Below are 22,318 nucleotides of genomic sequence, written 5' to 3' on the forward strand. Positions count from 1 at the left end.
AATTTCTGTCCGGTATGTCCGTAATATACGTTCAAAAAATTTAACTTTCGCCGTTGTTTTACGGAGATACCGTATGAAAGTTTTTATGTTTTTCACAAAACATGTTAGTACCTGGCAGGCCAAACTCCTCGCCGATCTCTTTCCAAGCCTGGTTGGTTTTGTTTTTATCTCTGTATATGTCGATCCTCATGTTCCAAAGTACCGGTCTCCTAAAAACGGCCATTATCATACGTTCCCCCATATTTTTGGCTGGCGTAAATAAATTCATGTCCGTACGTAAAACACTAGCGACCCCTTCCGTAAATTTACGGAAGCACGGATACGAAAAACATACGTATGTGGAAACGAGGCGTAAAGCAGCACGTTATTTTACGCGCATCGGCCAAGCCCCCAGGAACAGTGCATACTTCCGCAATCCACCAGTGCTCAGCGGCCAAGCCTGGTATTGCTGCTGTTTAAGTGGGCTGTTGACGGGTCCCTGTGGGGACCCGTCAACAGTGGGGAACAGGAATGTGTGGGGAAAGTGGGGAACAGGAATGTGTCTCCGCAAAAAATGTCTGGATATCAATCAAAGGCTCATAATTATCTTTATGCCATGTCCTAAAAAAATGTATGTTTTTTCTTTTCAAAACGCCACCTCAAGCGTTTTATTAGCCGTTCTCTCTAATTATTTTTTGCTGGAGAAGGAGGGGTGTGCAGCTGAAAGGAATCGTAGTGAACCAAATGTTGTTTCGACCTGGCATCCGAGAGGGCCTAGTTCAGTGCTCCGTTAACGTGTCCGATTTTTAGACTGGTTCAGCTGCTGCTCAATAATTCTCACGGTCCTCTGCTTGCGATTATTGTGATTCACCATATATTGATCCATTTATTCAAAAGATCCAAAGACAAAGAACAGGTGCATTACGGTATCATTTTATATTATTGTTAATAGTCTAACATTAGTCTGGTATTTCATTTTTCATTTGCTTGTTTAGCTACCTATGTATGACAGTTAACAATGTTGGTGTATTACAATTATTTATGTGTGTAGGCCACTCCAACTTCGTGGCTGGTTGATATGTAACCATTTATTTGTACATAAGTTATTGATTGCATTTTTCGCAAATAGTTAGTTGGAAGGAATCTGTTTCTTAAGCAGTGTGACACTTGGAGCTTGCATGACAGAGCACAAGTGGGCACAAAGCACTCAAAACAGCAAAAAGACATTGTTCAATTGTAGACTTGGAGCTTGCATAACGGAGCACAAGGCACAGTTTAATAGTGCATTTCTTTTTGAACAGCACATCCGATCAATGACCTCTGTAATTTTTGTACATTTAAATGTATGCCCATCACTAACTGAGTTTAGCTTTATCTATTATTACTTTTATTTTCTTCCCTTCTTTTCTTAATGTTATGTGTATTTTGTTTTTAAGATAAGATCAAGAGTAACCCAAACATATCTTATGGTCTCGTATTGATGTAAATGTTTCATGTATTTATATGTTTTTTACATATTGTGACTTTCTGAGTTCGTGATGTGGGTCTATGGTCTCGTAGTTAAGTAAATGTTTTATGTATTTATGTGTTTTTTTCATGTTGTGACTGTCTGAGTTTGTGATGTGAGTCTTTGTTCTATGTTCCCACTCTTGGCCTGCACCTTGATGTGATGAGTGGGCTTTAAACTAAGACTTAGTTTTATTTTTTTGTTTGTTATTGATTGTTTGTCACAGTCCATCTTATTAATGATACAAAGCCTTAACTAAACCCCTTCTCTTCTGATTTCAGAACTGGAAACTTCAGAGTATATTTTATCTTAAGTTAAAAAATCTTTGTTACCTCATCAGATCCCAGTCCATCATGCTCCTGTACTTGTCTGCCGTGCCACCATCATGCCTCATGCATCACCTCTCAGCGCCCTGCCCAGCTGCATCTTATTCCGTTACTCCAGCTCTTTCCAGCTCTTTCACATAAGTGACAAACACGCTTCACCCAAGTATTCTTTAATATTTTATTAATTATGCTTAAGGTGTTTAAGTGGCCTGAAAGGTGCCCATACATAAAATGCTTTTTATTAATATTACATTATGGCTCCATCAAAAGCAAAGTACACCTGCCATTTATACTATCCTAGACATCTTTAATCTTATTTACATAGGCCTACAGTAGGCCTGATTTCCTCTGAATGTTTAAATAAAAAAATTCCCTTTCCATGTCAGATCCCTGTCCATCATACTCCTGTTGTTGTCTTCCTGCACACCTGACTGCCTCCTCCATCGATTGTGGCCACAGCCCTCTCCCTGTACAATACTTCATGTTAAATACATTTCAGGATCAAGTTTGAGATTCAGTTTCAGTATTACTTGTTTTTGAAACCTGACGTGGGGCTGGCACCGCCACCATCATATCTGTCTTATTTATTGCACCCATACATAATAGGTCCATGATACCATGTGGGGTCATTTCAGACTCCTTTGCTTCCTAACACCTTGTGAGTTCCCTGGGTACACCAGCTGATGGGTCTGTGTATATATTGGGCATTTGATTCTCGTTTCAGAAACAGAAATATATTAAAAAACGAGTGGTAATTATTATTTCTGTTTTAACATTCAAAAAAGTATATACAAGGTGCTTTTCTTATAAAGTCAAAAAGGGGCAAACTAATCTAAAATAATAATTGTTCAACATATAGAGAATCATCGGGGGATTACTTCCATGGTCGGTAAACAATGCGACTGCGATCGCTCAGACCTCTCGCTTATGATGCTACAATGCTAACAATGCTAAAAAACAAGAATATTTCTGCATCCGGTACGTCATGAAGCAGGGCATAGCTATAGACCCATGATGCGGAAGCATATCTCTCCTTGATGTTGCCCTGCGCCATTGAGCAGTTTACATAGGAATGAATAGGCGCCATTTTGGAATCCGTTGTCCATTTTATAATATGTCCATGGTATCAGCACGCGTTCTGAACAACATTACAACATTACATTAATTTAGTCACGTACCACCTTCATTATGCTGTAAAAAACGCTGTAAAATGTAGAAAAACTGCATATTTGACGCGTCATGCGCAAAAATGTGCCGCTATTTACGCCGTTTGCGCCGTTTTGATCAAACCGCGTGCAAAAATACGCGTGTTTGCACATCACAACTCGCGTAAAATACGGCGTCTTTCTAGTATGCTAATAATCTCCGCCCGACTTTTCTCTCAGCCAATGCATTTGAAGTGTTTGCGCCCAATCGCTGAACAAGACAAGCAGACCAAATCAGTTCAGCACAGATCTGCTTGTCACGATTTCTTCTCTCATTTGTAATCAGTTGTAGCGTCATATAGATATTAGTGCTGTCAGTTAAACGCGTTATTAACGGCGTTAACATAAACCATTTTAACGGCGTTAATTTTTTTATCGCGCGATTAACGCAATTATTTTATTTGTTTTCGATTTTTTTTGGCTCCAAACAAAGAAGCAGTAGCCTGACTGCTATGTTCAAGGCAGTATCTTTGTATGTTCATCGTTTAATTGCACTATAGGCATTTTTTTTGTATCGTCCTGTTTTGATCAGTGTATGCTAATGTTGTTTTCAATAAAAAAACATTTGCACAAGGCAAGCCGATGCACTTCTCCATGTTGATAAGAGCATTAAACAGAGAAAAATTAATGGGACAAAGAAATCAAGGAATATTTAGCATAGAAAAAAGAATTGCGATTAATCGCGATTGCTCGCGATTAATCGCGAGTTAACTATGACATTATCCGATTAATCGCGATTAAATATTTTAAGCGCTTGACAGCACTAATAGATATATATCAGTGAATCCGAAATAATCCGTGTGGTCAGTGTGGCCCAATCGTTAGCGACGCTTGCTCTGTAGGCAAGAGGTTGTCGGATCGAATCCATCTATAGTCAGATTTCTCCGTTAACTTCTCGTGTCCGAGGTTCTTCCCTTTACCTAACATGAATGACGTTGATGGCTTTTAGGCGCTGTGGTGACCTTTAATCACTAAAATTGTTTTGGTGATAAAGGGATTTTTAGACTGGTTCAGCTGCTGCTCAATGACTCTCACGTTCCTCTGCTTGCGATCATTGCGATTCGCCAATTATTGATCCTTTTATTCAAAATATCCAAAGACAAAGAATGGGTGCATTACGGTATCATTTTTATGATATTGTTAATAGCCTAATAAAAATGTCAGTTGCGTTAGTATTTAATTTTTCATTTGCTTGTTTAGCTGTGTATGACAGTTAACAATGTTGGTGTAGGCTGATGGGCCTCTTAAGCCTATGACTCCCTCTCACTCCTTTCCACTGTGTATTTATATTGATTGAACAAAAGAGGATGCAACGATAACTCCACGAAAATAAAGGCTCCATGGCTATAATAATTTAAATGTAATTAACTTATAAAGCGTGTAACAAGACACCGAGATGATCTGGCTGGCTGACTAAAAAGGCACTGAATATGGAACTTATAACACAGGAGGTCTGGCTTGCTGACTAAAAACCATTGCGATCATAAAAGGTGACCATCTGACAAAAGCACAAATCTGACAATAGTGCAAGAGTCTCTATCGATTGGGCCACGCTGACCACACGGTTTATTTCGGATTCACTGATATATATCTATATGACGCTACAACTAATAACAAATGAGAGGATAAATTGTCACAAGCAGATCTGTGCTGAACTGATTGGATCTGCTTGTCTTGTTCAGCAATTGGGCGCATACACTTCAAATGCATTGGCTGAGAGAAAAGAAGGGCGGAGATTATAAGCATACTAGAAAGACGCCGTATTTTACGCGCCTTGTGATGTTCACAAACGCGCGTATTTTACGCGCTGTTTGATGCTCAAAACTGCGTTTTTTACGCACGTTCTTGAAAGGCTTCATTGCGGCGTAAAAAGCGGCGCATTTTTGCACATGAAGGCGTAAAATATGCAGTTTTTCTACATTTTACGGCGTTTTTTACGGGTAATGAAGGTGATGCGTGACTAAATGAGGGCGTTTTCTGTCGGGGTTGGCTTGCCATATTCAGGAAAGTTCAGAACGCATTCCAGTTATATGCTAATTAGCTCCTCCCCTGAATTTCTAAGCCAATAGGTTTGAACTTTTTTCACCCAATCATATGCATGGCTAAAGACTAGGGATGGGCAAAATGATTATTTTCCGGGAACTAGTTCTTTCAGTTCAGTTCACTATAACGATTCGTTTGTTTGATTTGTTCGTTTTGATTCGTTCGTTATGTCAGATTACGTCATTTGACAGGGAATCTCACTGGTGTCTGCCCCCCCCGCCCCCGCCCCCGCCCCCGCCCCCGCCCCAAGCATAATTTCATAATGGCAACACCATTGCTACCTCTCATTGGCTGAATCTTTGAGAACGTTGTAGACTCAATCAATATAAGTCGCGGGGAGACGAAGCTCTGTTCGTTTGTATATTTTATTTACGTGACCACATTTTTGTTTTATGTTTAAAAAAAAAGAATCAAAGAACCAGTTCTTCTTGTTTTGGGGAACCAGTTCTTGTCGTTCACGTCCGGGATTCGTTCGTTGTGAACGAATCGGTCGCGACCGACTCATCCCTACTAAACACACAGACAGAATCAGTCGATTCTTCTTTCCTGTTGCAAAGTTTGCCCAAACTTACCTACTCTACAGGCCTACTTGTTTATGGTGATGGTTTTTCTGTATAGTGTATAGTTTAATAATATAATAGTTTGAAAGTGTACCTTTCATTTTGAGTTTTGTTTAGCTGCAAAAACCAACCTATCCATCGTTTTTAAAGTCTAAAGTTAAGATGCTCTAAATTAAAGGGGGTTAATGTGGAGGTGGTGAACACTACAAGTACATACTCTGTGAAGTTACTTGACCGAACATTTTGTGTATGGTAAGTGGCAAGTAGGCTATGATCATAACAGAATGAAAAAGCAGACATTTATTTATAGCGTATCGTTTTTATTTCTGCATTACATGAGTCAGCTTGGTCTGGACCCAGTTTCCCGATAACGATGGATCTTCGCACGATCATTCTCACGATGGATCTTGCGAACCGTCGTAAATTTCTTTGGAGCGTTTCCCGAAACTCCTTTTAACATGAACGCGCATTCGCTGCACTCACGACGTTCGTAAGATTGTACCCACTGACACGGTGCTGAAACGCGTTATGACGCAGGGGGAGACCAGGAATGTCGCAGGAAAATGGGGTTAAAAAGGGTTAAAATATCTCCCCATCAAGGCCAACCACAGAGTAGCCTACGAAAAGAATAGAGTGCAATAATTTGAATGCTAAAGATATTAAAACACAATTGATTAGGCCTAGGCCGACATATCAGTCCTAATCCTGAACGCAATGTGCATACATTTGTTCACGGCATTTCCCCTCCTGAAATAATTCCATATTAAGAAAATCCCAAATAGCTTGTGTGACAACTAGCCTACATTTATCTTAATGTGCTGATTTCTGAAACATACTTTGCGCAGCAAAGTGCCGACTTTATCTGATTCCGCATAAGGTTTCATTGATTGGCTCTCTAGTCTAGAATATTTGTAGACATTAAAAATGCAACGTTCCATTCATTCATTGTCATTCAAACGCAGAGGCTAGGCATTGACACGCGGCTATTGCTGACCCGAGAGCTTGGTCTAGATCCTGCCCATATTGTTGGGCAGGATGAAGTAGGCTATAGGCAGGGTTTGAGTAATGATTCCATCTCTGTGGGGGTCTCTTAAAGTTGTTGACGGGGGGGGGGGGGGGGAGGCGGACGTATATAGGACGTAAATATGGGCTATTATGACACGGCTCTTCTCAACGCCGTGGAACGCTCCGTTTACTTGCATGGGCCATTCACAACGGCGCCAGCGTCTTCGGTTGCTAAGCGACGTCAACGTCTTTGGCTAACTATTTCTCTGCTGATCAACACTACGAATGGTAACAAATAAATTGTAAAAAGGCATTTTTTCGTTTGGCAAGTAGTCCGCTCATTATCGAAAATAAGCCCCTTCAGGTCGAAGCACCTCCGTTTCGCGTCGGTGTCCGGTTCGCTCTGTCTGGGCTTATTTTCCCGATAATGACCGGCGTTCTATTATCCCACTTAACGTCAATATTACTCTGCATGTGGAAGGGAAAATAGTTACAATATTATGCTGCTGTATTTTCAGAGACCCCCACAGATATTTGAGTTTGCTGCTTTCTTGGGAGCCAGAACTCTCCCTATGGGAGCTCAGCTCCCACCTAACTCGACGATGGCTATAGGTGTTTTTACACTGCCGAGCCGGTTCGGTCGCAGCTTGGCACGCCCGGCGATTTCACCTTCTTATCTCAAGTTTCCTGTGTAAAACCGAGGGGGTCAAATCCCCCGTTTGTCACGGCGTGGGGCTTCTTGGTTCACTGGGGAAGGCGGGGCTGTGCACCGAGTCTCTGAACTCTTTAGAATAATTTGTATTATTGCATACTCCCGAATGTTTTCATTTTTTTATGAATGAAGACACCCGCATGCAATAATGAGTTCACTCTGAGTGTAGACTACAAAAACGATTGACTATGGTCAGGGATGTTCGTTACTGTCTAGACAGGGTCCAATAAATAGTGAACTTCATCACAGCCTCACCGAAGCGCCTACAGTGCTTAATGCAAACAATCGCAACAAAAAACGCCTGCAGATATTCTCCGACACCTGCTGGTCTCAGCATGTTGCATGTCTAGTGGCCGATGTCTTCTGTCATTGATCAATATGAGAACATTTTAACCACGATGGTTGAATTAAAACCAGAGGGAGACAGCAAGTGCAGCTTGAAAGCGACCTCCCACACAAGAGCAATGGAATCATTCGATTTTATTATATGCCTTGACGTGGCGTTTGATCGGTACATTTCGGCTGCGCATGTGTTTTTGGAATTTTTAATTGCTGCAATAAATTATGTTGTTGTTGACTTCTAACATGTCTCCATCTTTGCTGTTTAAATCTAACAGTAGTCTTTGACAAATATATCGGCGGTAACCACTGTTTTTGGTTGCGAAATGGCTCAAGCTGGGCATTCCGTGGTATTGGATGTGTTTTAATGAAACGCATCCAACTAGGAATGTCCGCTGGTGACGCCACTGAGGCTATAGTAGGCTAACGATGCTCTTAGCGTCCTACGAGTAGGCCTACCCTGCCTGGAGTCCTCGTTAGCTACGAGCGTTTTTTTCACGACGTTCGTTACCAACGATGCTCGTACGACGCACTTCACGATCCACTTAGGCTAACGATGCTTTCGTGTTCTGAGTAAAACGAATAAACGAGCGTAGAAGTTGGATTCCAATAGTAAACAATAGGTAAAGCTTTGGAGGTCTGTCTGCTCTTCTGTTGGTTGGAATCCCTGAAGGATTGTAATTTTCAATTGTGGAGATTGATGTAGTGTATTGCTGTTCATTGAAATTAACGCAAATTACAGTACATGCCCACATTAAACTATAATTTAAAATTCTATTAGAAGTAAATAAGTACTAAATGATATTATTAAACTACTATACATGTATATAGACACACTATACACTAAACCATCACCATAAACAAGTAGGCCTGTAGAGTAGGTAAGCTTGAGCAAACTTTGCAACAGGAAAGATTTGCGAAAGAAGATCTCTGGAATCGACTGATGTTGTCTGTGTGTTTAGCCATGCATATGATGAGTTAAAAAAGTTCAAAGCTATTGGCTTAGAAATTCAGGGGAGGCTAAGAAATTCAGGGGAGGTTATATGCTAATTAGCACATAACTGGAACAAGTCATTGTTTCAGTGTGTGCTGAAACGATGAGGAGGTGGTGAAACTCACCCAGCTGTGAGCGCCTACGGAGGATGTCATGCACTAGAGTTTAGATTCTCTCCCGAGCCTGACCTGATCCGGCCGGATGACCGGGCCGGGTCGGGCCGATATTTTCCACCACTATCCTCGGGCCGGGCCTTTGATCGAGCGTTTGTGTTTTTTTTTTCATTGCTTTATTGGCCTCATCTGAGGAGAAATCTATGCCATAAACAGAAATATAATAGGCCTTTATTACACGGGTCTTCTCAATGCCGTGGAACGCTCCCTTTACTTGCATAGGTAGTAGGCTACTCCGGTAACTTGTGAACCCCAGCGTCTTCGGTTGCTAAGCGACGTCAACGTCTTTGGCAGACTTTTTCTCTACTCATCAACACTACGAATGCTGGTAACTAATAAATTGTAAAAAAACACACCATGTGAAGTTATTTTTTCGTTTTTGCAAGTAGCCTTGTAATAAGCGGGATAATGTAGGCCTATAGAACGTCGCCGGTCATTATCGAAAATTAGGGGTGCAACGGATCATCCTTGATCCGTGATCCGTTCGGATCATCTATTTCGGTTCGGCACACGCATGATCCGCGGATTGATTTATGAAAAAAAAATTTGCGCATGTTCAGTCCACACACAGCCGTAACCATTCCTGCTAGTTCCAGGGACAGAGCTACTTAACACGCTCTGGGTAAAAGTCCGCAACAGTTCCCTTTTCAATAAGCAAACAGTCCTATGGCTCGTTGTGATTTATTGTCCTCAGCGTACAACATGAAGAACAGTGGGCATGGAAAATAAAAGTAGGCTAGACTTCGGTGACTACTGTAACGATAACTGCTGCCTCCAGTGCTACGTCTGTTTCCATACTCGCGCTGCCACACAAACCTGTCGCCTAGGTTACCACACAGACGTAACACGTAGCTGACATAGCGATTGCCAACATAAAGAAAAACACATCGAGCATGGCCACGCATTTACAGCGACATCACCCCGGTGTTTCACTGACAGGAGTGAAACCGAAAGCGGCTCAACAACCGCTCATCACCGCGGCATTTAAGCAGCCCCTTCTTCCACAATCAGACCGGGCTAAAGCAATCACAAACGCTATTTTTTTTTTTTTTTTGCTGATCCGAAAAATGATCCGATCCGTGACTCTGATCCGAGGAACGATCCGAACCGTGAGTTTTTTGATCCGTTGCACCCCTATCGAAAATGTATCAATATATATAAATAAATATATAAAACATATTGAAGCAAACACCTCCGCTGGGCGGGCTCATCTAGCTGCGTAGGTGCGTTAGGCGCGTTGATCAAGCGTCAGGTTAGGCGCGTTACGGGCGTAATTTAACGCGCGTAACGCGTTCAGTGTGGCCGCACCTTAAGACCTTCAGTGACGGGGGTCATTAAGGAGCAGGTGGGGGTCAGGGGGCAGCTTCAACCACTGGACTACTGACTTTAGAGGCCAGGGGTCTCATTTATAGAACTGTGCGTGGGTTTTGCGTGCGCCAAAAAATATTCAGACTTATAAAACCCTGCGTACGCACACTGTACGCAATCTTTGCTTTATAAATCACAGAGTGCCTACAAGTGTGCGCAGCTGAATCAGCTTCACGTTCTGCCCTGTACACGCCCCTTTTGCAGAAGGACTGAGAAAAGCAAAAAAGCGAAATTTCACGGAGGTGAAGTGGAGACACTTGTGGGTGAGGTGGAGGCCCGAAAAGTAGTTTTGTTCAGCGGTCACGGGATTGGGATCGCCAACAAAAAAAAGCAGAGTGAGTGGCAACATGTTGCTGCAGCAGTGAACTCTGTCAGTAGCACGGAGCGCACAGTCCCAGAATAAAAAATAAGGTCTGACATAAAGGTACATATTTTTATGTACCAATAAATCGTTATGGTCCCTAAAGACCCTCTCCCTCCGAATCCTGCCATTTGCATGGTCCGCCAGAAGTGCCATATGGTGCAGCACTACCACGGCGCTCACCTCTGTATTAATAGGGTTACGGTAATAAGACTGACCGAGAACACCTTGGATAATCAGTTTGTAATCACCCACGTAAAATGTTCTTGAACATAACCCCTTTTTAATGCCAGATTTTTCATGAAAAGCATCAAGAGTAACGGACAACGATTGTGATGAGGAGTGTGGCTTGGTTTTCCACACTTGGGATTTAATTGACATTTGATTATGTGTTTACAGTGTCACATAAAAATATTATGTTATTGAGACATGTTGGACAAATGCTTTATTCCATGCAGTCGCGCCGTCAGTGGACAGTAGCCTATGGCGTGACGGGATTAATTATAGAGAATTTGTTTTTATTTATATTCTAAGGAGATGTTTCTGGAGTTATAACTGAGAAATAACGCAGTTGACCTAAATTATTCTGATTACATAGATTTAACGCATGATACGGGTTGAAATTAAATGTATGAAGGCCGATGATAAACATAATCGTTCTTCTCACTCTACAAGTCTTCTGTCTGACTTCAGTTCACCACCACACCATCTGTGTCGCCAATTCCCCTTTTCCTACAAACCACGCGTACGCTACGGTTATAAATGAGACCCCAGAACCTTTGGACTGGGAGTAAAACACACCTAACCACTAGACTCCAGTGTTTCCCATACATAGACCATTGTGTAGCGCGGTGCCACAGAATCAACATCGAGCGCCACGAATTCATTCAGTCTTTTTTTCTTTTCTTTTTTTCTTTTTTTTATAACGTGATTTGGAAATCTAAAAATCGTAGGAGCCTTCCATGTCCTTAGACCTCAGTCGGCTGCCCTCCCTGACAATATGTGCATTGCATTCATTATTTTAGTTAGTACCCTTGTTGTACCTAGTAGTATATTGTTACTATTTATTTTATATATTGGTTCAGGTAGGTCTTGAGTTTATTTGTACTTGAAATAAAAACCTCCAGCTTTAGTTGTCTGTTGCAATTCATTCCTTGAATGTCACAAAATCAAAAGTTCAGGTAAAAACTAAACTTGTGCGCTGATGCCGCGTCGCGCTGGCGCCGCCCCCCCCCCCCCCAGCACCACACATTGGTCCTTGGTCTATGGGAAACACTCATACTCATCGTCGTCATAATCATCATCATCCTCGTTGTGCTCATCGTATTCGTCATAATCGTCATCGTCATCATCGTCATCATCGTCGTCATAGTCATCATCATAATCGACATCGTCACTCACCACTTCCGGTAGCAGTTTGGTTGCCAGGTCGTGGATGGCTTTTCCCATAATGCAAAGCGAGGACAGGATGAAGAGCACCCCCAGGATGACGCACGCTCTGTGTGGCGGGAGACGACAGAAGGGTTTTAGAGTTAGCACATTGTTAAGACAAACACCGCTACCTGCATGCAGAAAAGCATCACATAAACCAGTTACTCACTGCAAGCCTACACACACACTCACACTCACTCAACATCTCATCTCTTTAATCTAACAATTATCTGTTTCCGAGATGCAAACAACACTCAATGCAACTTTTCAAATGCATGTAGACACCTTTACCCGATCTACTTCGGACCGAAATCGGTATATGAACGGACAAGCGAGATCGGATAAGAACACCTAGATAACTCGATCATAGTCCGGTTTCTACCTGCATGTAAACACGCATCGTATCTCTTATCGGATTTCGCCTGCTGGGCATGCTGGAGATCTTGCGGCCGGGGGACGTGAGCCGAAAGTAGAAGGAGGCGGTGGTCGTGTTGATGTCGCCAAAGACATATAAATAAAATGTCCCATAAATTCTTATTTCTTTATAAATATAAATATTCAAATTATTTCTTTATATGTTTGTGGTTGTTGCCTTCGGAAAACGAGAAACAGCGATTTATTTAAAAAGGTGACGCAGAAGATGGAGGAAGTTGGTGTCATGTCATTACCCCCTATAGGAAGTGTATCATCATCAACATGCATTCAGTACACACTGACAATACGCTTTGATTTCACCCAAGGCTGAATTTAAAGAACATGTTTTCCTAAACGTTGGTCATCAACAAGCTTGTAAAGTAGTAACATCGGGCACAAGTTTTTTCCTTCTGACGTGTATACTAGGGATGTGTCGGTCGCGACTGATTCGTTACAACGAACGAATCCCGAACGTGAACGACAAGAAGTGGTTCCCCAAAACAAGAAGAACTGGTTCTTTGATTCTTTTTTTTTAACATCAACCAAACATATGGTCACGTAAATAAAATATACAAACGAACAGAGCTCCGTCTCCCCGCGACTTATATTGATTGAGTCTACAACTTCCTCAAAGATTCAGCCAATGAGAGGTAGCAATGGTGTTGGAATGGCACCTGGGTAAACCAATGACAAGGCGGTACCGTCGAATATGCGCGCTTTCTCTCTCTGACGTATCTTGGGTCATACCATTCGACTCATATATCCCCCTACATTTTTTCGAAAATAGACTTGACCTCCATCTGTTTATTGGATAAACGCATTTCCCAATCCCAGGAGTCTTTGCTCCATTCTACGTCAATTTAAGAACAAAGAAAGAAATTAAACTGCAGTTCGTATTTTTTATTTACGACCATGCAAGTTCTGTAATGCCTGAACAATGAAGAATTAAATGTAAAGTAAAATAAAATTATAAATGTAAAACCATGAATGAAATATAGAGAGTAAGCAAGTGGTATAAATATTGGTGGGACGTTTAATATACTAAATAGCAGGCATCTCCAAACGGCGGACTGCGGTCTTGACGGTCCTATCCGGACCCACTACCAATTAAAAAAAAAAAAAATTATAAAAAAAAGTTTTTTTATTTTAATTGTTTTTTAAGATGTAATCTGACGTAACGAACGAATCAAAACGAACAAATCAAATAAATCGTTATAGTGAACTGAACTGAAAGAACTAGTTCCCGGAAAAGAATCATTTTGCCCATCCCTAGTGTATACGATCTTTATTCATTCATTGTGCCGTGACCGAACTGACAGGGATATTCTCTGATATTATGAATCTTAAAGACTGCGTCGGGTTCTCCGACTCTCTGGTAATTCCACAACAAAGACTCGTAGTGGGGTTTATCTCGGCCATGGTGGAGAAGGAATTGGGGAAAGGAATTTTGGCTTCGACTCTGATTCAAGATTGAAACACTACATAGAGGAGAAAGGGATTGTTGCCGTGTGCGGGACAGCTGTCAGTTCACTTCGGGTCCATGTAATTTCTCCAATGCTCCATTGTTCTGACCTCTTGGTTGTATGCGGACTGCTCCGGCTGGACTCCTCCCATTGCTCCGCCGCCGGAGGAGTCTGCAGACGACCGAGAGGTAGGAACAATGTAGCGTCAGAGAAATTACATGGACCCGAAGTGAACTGAGAGCTGTCTACTGAAAACATCTTTCTCGAATGCCGCCTCTGTTTGTTGTTGCTGGAATGTAGAGGTCAACCGGAAGTGGCTCTATCACCAATTGTTGAAAGGGCTACAGCGCCACTTAGATTAGCGGATTCAGCCATGCGATCCGATCTCTTAAAGGCCATGTACGTTCGGATAATTGTCACGGTCCGTTCGAGTAACAAATCGGCATGAGGCTTAATCCGATTTAGCCGTTTGCCTAGCCTGGGAACCAGTTCAGTCTTATTTGCTCTGGCACATGTATCTGGCCCCCCTCCCGCTCAGACAGACGTGAACCAGAGGAGGGGCCTATGGGAGCACGTTGAGGCATTTTAATCAGCAACCAAGATGGTGCAGCTCTGAGTTGAAAATTAACTGAGAAGTTGCAGACTGGCATTTGTGAATTGGTCTTGGGATGTCAGGCAAGGGGTTGGCAGCATCAAATAGTTTCACACATACAGTAATTGCCCTTATATGTATGTATGTTAGTCAGTGTATGTGTGGGGCCAAAGGTCATGGCCTTTGTGTCTCACAGTCCAGGGTAAACCTATCTTCAGGGCCACAAATAGTCGGAATCATCTTGCTATGGAGGAGGTGTGTGTGTGTGTGTATGTGTGTATGTGTGTGTGTGTGTGTGTGTGTGTGTGTGTGTGTGTGTGTGTGTGTGTGTGTGTGTGTGTGTGTGTGTGTGTCTGTCTCTGACTTGTTGGATCTGATTGGAGGAGAGCAGGAGCTATTTTAGGGCAGAATGATCTAATGAAGTCGTTCTACACAGAGATCTTAACTCTCATCCTAGACAAGCATCTACACTGTCTGTGCACAACCTTGTGTGTGTGTGTGTGTGCGTCCGTGCGTGCGTGGCCATGTATTACCTGCTGTACAATAGGCTTTGGTCGAAGCTAATCAGGGCAACCAACAGCAGAGGGAAAGGCACACACACACACACACACACACACACACACACACACACACACACACACACACACACACACACACACACACACACACACACACACAGATACAATACACACACACAAACACACACACAGAAGCAAACTCTCCACTTCTTGCCTCTCACAATTTTTCTCTTGCATGGTATTTTCTTCACTCCAACACATGCAGAACAACACACAAATACTCAGGCCCCGTCCACACAAAGCCGATTATTTTGTGAAACCGCATAAGTCTTGTGCGTTTCGGCCGACCGTCCAGACGGAGCCGGCGAATCCGGTGCCCGAAATCACACATTTCTGAAACCACCCTCGGAGGTGGTTTCAAATCTATACAGACCTATGCGGTTTCGTGTTAGGATTCTTGTGGATACCTGAAACGCAAACGATGACGTCATTAGCCCCCCAGCAGGGGGGGACGTCAGAGTTGCGTTGAATATTTTATTTATTATTTTATTTGTATTTTTTTTGTAGCTTTAAATAAAGCCAAATGTGCCAAATGTGCTCCCAATGTGCTGCGCTCATGAGCAGTGACTAACACGTGCGTGCTGAGCAGTATGGTCTCACCGTTAGAGTCTACAGTATAACAAATTAACATGGCCTGGGACCTAAAGAAAATCAGGCACAACATGCTCAAACAACGCGTCTTGTGTACATTGGTGAAGTGAGCGCGCAGCTGCCTGAGGCGAGCGTGCTTTCATGTTGTACGGTAAAATTCAATCTCCTCTTTTTTACTCCAGCTAAAGTTGTTAGTTAGCAAGTCGAGTAGGAGCGCAATCTGCAGGATACTAAGCGCAATAACATTTCTAAAAAAATAATAATAATAAAAAATTAAAATCGGTTGTCATCTGCGTCTTTTTGGCAGATGTTGATTATTTTCAAAAAGGCTATAATCGGCCAATTAAATCGGCAGGCCGATGAATCGGTCGGGCCCTAATAAGTACATTTGTCATAAGAAGTTCAACGATATATCGCTGTCAGTTACAGTGATAATGACAGCTGTGTTTTCTGTTTTGTGTTCAATAGTTAATGCGTGCAACATCCATAGTGATTTTGATACAAAGGGATGATAAGTGGGAGTATTTATAGAAAATATTTGCGATCTAGAACGTTCTTAAGCGGGAATCATTTTCATTTGCTCTCCATACCACCAATCTAACCAACCAATCGCGTATAGTCATGCTTTAAACAAAACACGTTTTTGAAATCGTCACATACACAAACTAATCGAAATGACAAGGGATATATCTCTTGTCTTTTATCCCTCCATTCCCCACTATTCACAGAGCCTGAGTTGAATCATTTTAAATTAAATAGTCTAGATAGATAGATAGATAGATAGCCTATCTTTATTAATACCAAACGACACAAATCGTCGGGAATTAATTTAGGTGATTCGGCTCACACAGGACTGTAGCCTACAAGACCACACAGAACAAGGGAGACTGGACATACACAAAATACATAACATTAGAACTACACACGTTGATGGCCTAGATAGATAGATTAATATGTTCCATTATTTGCCTTGCGGAGCCAGCCAGTCCTGTCCTCCTATGCAAATTAGCCATGTGCGCCAATGTCAGTTTGTTTGACGTACAGTTAGTTAGTATGTTAGCTGCAAGGAAAACACATTTCTGACTATACGTCTTCAATCTTTTACTAGCCCTGTTAAAGATTTCTATATGTTTATCGTGAACGACATCTATGAAAAAAGATAATGAAACAAAGGTTATGCTATAGATGCTTTCAGTCTGCTCACGTGTTTGGATGATTCAAGACCAAACTCTTAGTACATTACATCATGTTTACGAGGGGAGCAGAGGTCAACCGGGCCAGTGCCTTCTTGGCTGAGAACCAGGACAATGCTGGGGTTGTTTACCTGTGAGGCGGAGTCATCCAAAGAACAAATGGAAAACATGTTTACTGCACCACGGCAACAATTTAAATAGGCAGGGTGGCTAAACTCAGGCCCAGGGTGGGATAGGATTAACATTGTTATCAATGGTTCCCTAAATGTGACGACATGGTTCCACCTCAGCAAACTTCACTGTACATGATAAACTAGTATTTCACCATGTTGTTGTTGAGTCAGTTGATGAATTAGTGTATTCCAGTTGATATAATGCACAGCAGCGTACACACAACAAACGTGGATGAATAAAAATACAATTGTACATGAATGTATCGGATTCATGGATATATTACAGCCACAATACCAACAATTGCACAAGCATACATACACATGCATACACAGTCAGTGGTTTGAAATTGTGTGGTGAGCAGTGTTCACGTTAGCCGGCTATAGCCGGACATTGGCCGATTGCACGCACGCATGGCCGGTATAATAAAATGTAAACGGCCCACATGTCCGAGAAAAAAAAAGAAAGAAGTTCGCATTTATGTATGAATTAATCAGTAGCATATGAAAACCAGTAGCGGTTCCTGGCCGAGCTCACCAGGGAGGCAAACACGAATGTGTTTGCCTCCCTGGTGGCAAGTTCAAAACCGGCGACAAGTTCAAAACAAAAGGTTTTCTCTCTCGAAAAATTTGCCCGATACACGTCTCTACGTTCACTTTGTATGGGATCTTGTCGCCCTGTTGCGTTTGGTGTGAACGCACAAATCTTTCCCAACTGGGCAAAGCTGGCCAAAATCGCCAGTACAATCCCCGTGTCCAGTGTTCCTGCGGAACGAGGCTTTTCTCTCCAAAACAGGATTAAAACATCTATCAGAAACCGCCTAGCTGAGGTAAAGGTGACGAGGTTGATGCGCATATCGAGCCTTGGGCCGGGGTTGTTGAAAGACTTCAACTTTTCGCGAGCAGCCGGAGCACTTCCACGCCATGAAGTTGCGGCCAAAGTAGCCTGCAAGAATTGCAATTATCGAATTAATTATTTTTAACCGTTTTCCATTTTTGCCGAGAATGGCAAAAACGTTTTTTTAGCCTAGGCTAATTTAATAAATGGCATTTATTGAAGCAACTTAGTTTGTGTCGTTGGTCGTTTAAATGTGGACTTTGTGATTATTTAATTATTAGGGAATAACGTCCGGAAGATACTCCAAATGTCCGATATTCTGGAATAGTGTCTAGCGTGAAAAAGTCTAGCGTGCGGGTGTCTTCGTTCATAAGAAAATAAAAACATTCGGGAGTGTGCAAATTATTATAAAGTGGTCTACACTCCGTGCACAGCCCGGCCTTCTCCAATGAACCAAGAAAGCTTGCGCTGCGACGAACAGGGTATTTTTGATCAAACACTCTACTTCACTATCGCAAAGCTATTTTTAATGGGAAAAAAGGGTTGCATGGATATCCAGCTCAGGTTGCGTAGCCGTGCATGTGTGCGTGTCGGCTCATTAGCATACCTCTCCCAAGTGTGCTCAGGCCACGGAATTGAAGTGGACTTGAGTATGGTTGGCGTGCTCACACTAGCCAAACGATCTAGACTTGAGCACGGTTACAGGTTTGAAACGGACTTGGGCACTGTACAGATGGCCTAGTGTGAGTGCGCCCTTATTCTCACACAATATTTATGATACTTTTGTGGACACACACACACACACACACACACACACACACACACACACACACACACACACACACACACACACACACACACACACACACACACACACACACACACACACACACACACGTGGCGGCTGGTGGTTTTTAAAGTGAGGGAGAAAGGACTGCGCGCTTTGTTGCCATTGGCCTGCTTGCACTGTTGGTGTATGGTGGCATAAGAATGTGAGACTCAAGTTGTTTCAGGGTGTTTTGGTGAACTACAAAATAGCAGGGAGGGAGTTATGTGAACAAAATTTATACAAAGCCACCAGTGGCATCACTGTAATTTGAGAAGGAAAGGATGCAAAGCATATTAGTCAAATCAGGCCTACTATTGATTTGTAAAAGTATATAAAAAAATCTGAGCCTATTATTGGGCCTATTTTTGCCCTCACTGACTGAAGTTATTTAGCTATGTTTATTTTCAGTTACAATTGCTTGTAATGCTACCAGTAAGTCATGCGTACCTAGCAAACCATGTAGCACTCACAACACTGACGTTGCCATTACTTCTGGTGACCTTGATTTTGGGAAGTGGTCTACCTCTTTCTTTGGTGGCTAACGTAGCACTGTAACTGAATGAATGGAATGCTTTTTGTAATAACACGTTAACAATGTCCTCCGTTTCCAATGTTTCCATTGTGCATTTAGGATCTCGCTATCGCAGATTTCACTTGCTCTGCGTCTCTCAGACTGAGCACCGCGGCAATGCAGACCGGGTTTGTTATCGACAGCGTTGCCAGATTGGGCAGATTTCCCGCCCAATGATAATTTTTCCAGCCTAACATGGTTAAAAGTAGCACAATTGGGTGGGAAATCGGACCAATCTGGCAACACTGCTCAACATCCAGGGATCCTGCTTATTGGTTCATAGCGCAGACGGATAGATTTTTGCGCGAATCAGACCCCTTAAGGTCCCACCCACTCAGAGGAGGATTTTCCTCCTCTCTCCCATTGAAACCCATGTTATCCACCGGCCGCCAGTACTTTCCGGAAAATGAATGGGAGTCAACGGAGGCGGAGGGAGGACCTTCCTCCCTGAAGTAATTCTCAATAGGCGATAGGGGGTGCTAATGTCCCTTTACCCAGGGAAACAAACATTATATATTCAAAGGCAATAAAGTAGTCATATTTAAGGGCATTAATTCATTACAATAGTCTGGGCAATCTACATTTTTTATTCTCAACAATGTTAGGGAGGATCTTCCTCCCTCTCCTCAATGGAGAAGCCTCCACTGACACACACACACACACACACACACACACACACACACACACACACACACACACACACACACACACACACACACACACACACAGATGGAGACCCCCACAGGATTATGCTCTGTGTGGCGAGGGACAATACAAACTGACAGTAAGCTCGTTGCTACACCATAGACTACTTCACATTCAACATCGGTCCAGCATGCAAAACACACACAGACTCAAACACAAACACACTTTCTACTCATCTATTGGACACTGATCCATTGATGAGCATGCATCACTGTTTTCCAGGATGAAAATATTTACCATCTGAAAATTCCGTTAGGAAACCCTGTATTTTCCAAAGTGTCGAAATGCGCATGTGCACCGTAGTTGGCCCAGCCTCAGACAGAGTCTGACTTAAACCTGTGTGTCTTGCTAACAAAGATACTACAGTGAGCCCAACTCTTGACCCAAAACTCAGCATTGTTGGTTGGACTAAATTGCATTGCACAGTTGACATGAATACTTTATGTTTTATATAAATTTTACTCAGAAATCATAATGAGTCCAACAATTTTAAGTTTTCGTTTTTACAGTGTGTGTGGCATGTGTGTGTGTCTGTGTCTCTGTGTGTGTGTGTGTGTGTGTGTGTGTGTGTGTGTGTGTGTGTGTGTGTGTGTGTGTGTGTGTGTGTGTGTGTGTGTGTGTGTGTGTGTGTGTGTGTGTGTGTGTGTGAATGTGTGTGTGTGTGTGTGTCCACAACAGTATCATAAATATTGTGTGAGAATAAGGGCGCACTCACACTAGGCCATCTGTATTACCAGCTGTACCACAGGCTTGGTAACCAGGGCAACCCAAAACGGAGAGAAAGGCACACACAAACACACACACACACACACACACACACACACACACACACACACACACACACACACACACACACACACACACACACACACACACACACACACACACACACACACACACACACACACACACACACGTAAACTCTCAACTTGATGTGTGATCGCCTTGGAAACCATGCAGAGGTTGTCCAGAGCTGATTAAGACCACACACCCCTACCAGTTCGTAACAGAAGAGATTGCAGGAAATCCAACACAGACAGACAAACACGCACACACACTGACCCACACCAACACACCAACACACCCACACACACACACACACAGACACACATCGACACATAAGGACACACACATAAAAACACACACACACAATCAAACACAAATACACACACACAGTACGTACACCATTTTCGTATTCACATATTGAGAATCCAAATTTTGGGGATTTAATCAGACCTCTCAGTGGGGCTCGGGAGGGGTCTGATTAAGACATATAGTACATGTATGTAAACAGTGACGTCAACATGTGAACTGAACAGTGCAGTCCTCTCTGTACTCACATGTACTCTCTGTGGGCCGAGTGCACGGCGGCCGCGTTGCTGTAGCGCCACAACACAATGATGGAGGACAGCACGTCCAGCAGGGCGTCAAACTACAACACAACACAACAACACAACCACCTTTAACCTTTGATCTCTGACCCTCTCTCCTACACACACGGCGCTATGTCACTTTATCATTGACTGCATCCACCAGACCTACTTCTGGTCGGGCCCTCACACTAAAGGGGGGTTCTTAGAGATATAGACAGTGTTACCCCAATATTATCCATTTAATGGGATATATTATAATGTATTTTCAAAAATAAGTATTACAGTATTTCAAATTGATGTCTATCGTTCCGCTGTAACAGTGACATCATAACAGTCAGTGCGTTTACATGACACTGAAGAAAATCGAATTATTGGGTTAGTCTGATGTATACCCCTGATTGGATTATTAAGATGTATAAACCTTAGTCTGACTAAAATCGAATCAAATCGGGTTTCTCATAGTCCGATTAAGATTATGAGATTAATGCGTTCTGCGCATGCTCGAGATCTTTTCTTGGGGCCGTGAGTTGGAAGTAGGGCTGGGCGATATATCGATATTTGAAATATATCAATTTCTTTCAACCGAGATATGGAACGAGACGCTGTTGTCAACATCGATATAGTTTGATTTGCGTTGAAAGTACAGGATATTTTATCCAAATAACAGCAGCTTCGAACCGCGACTGCCGCCTGCTATTTCGTAACTCTGCTTATCTCTCTCCCGCTCTGCCTCCGGCTCACACACACACGGCGTGAAACATGGAGTCCGCAGGTAAATGCGGCACGGAGGAGCTTGTATGTAAGCAGAAGACAAATGGCTCCATAGTTTGGAAATGTTTTGGGTACCAGGTGTCTGACGAATGACAGAATCAGGTTTTTTGTAGAGAGTGCTGAAATCTGTCGCGACTAAAGGGTAGAGTACGACCAAACCTCTTCCATCACTTGCAGCAGCACAACGTGCTCAAAAATGCGTGCAGCGACCCCAAATCTTAAGCTGT

General features: G+C 42.6%; 1 protein-coding gene across 1 annotated transcript in view; it reads right to left on the minus strand.

Moving 5' to 3' along the window:
- The window catches only part of LOC130381531 (transmembrane protein 163-like), a 51,939-nt gene that overhangs the window by 8,777 nt on the left and 20,844 nt on the right, over window positions 1-22,318 (minus strand). The window contains exons 4-5 of the mRNA XM_056589181.1: window positions 21,288-21,379; window positions 11,974-12,070 (exon numbers count right to left, since the gene is read on the minus strand). Coding sequence (XP_056445156.1) covers window positions 11,974-12,070; window positions 21,288-21,379 — 189 coding nt within the window. The remainder of the gene's footprint in view (window positions 1-11,973; window positions 12,071-21,287; window positions 21,380-22,318) is intronic.

Source organism: Gadus chalcogrammus, chromosome 4 (genome assembly GCF_026213295.1).
Source record: "Gadus chalcogrammus isolate NIFS_2021 chromosome 4, NIFS_Gcha_1.0, whole genome shotgun sequence".
Classification (NCBI taxonomy): Eukaryota; Metazoa; Chordata; class Actinopteri; order Gadiformes; family Gadidae; genus Gadus; species Gadus chalcogrammus.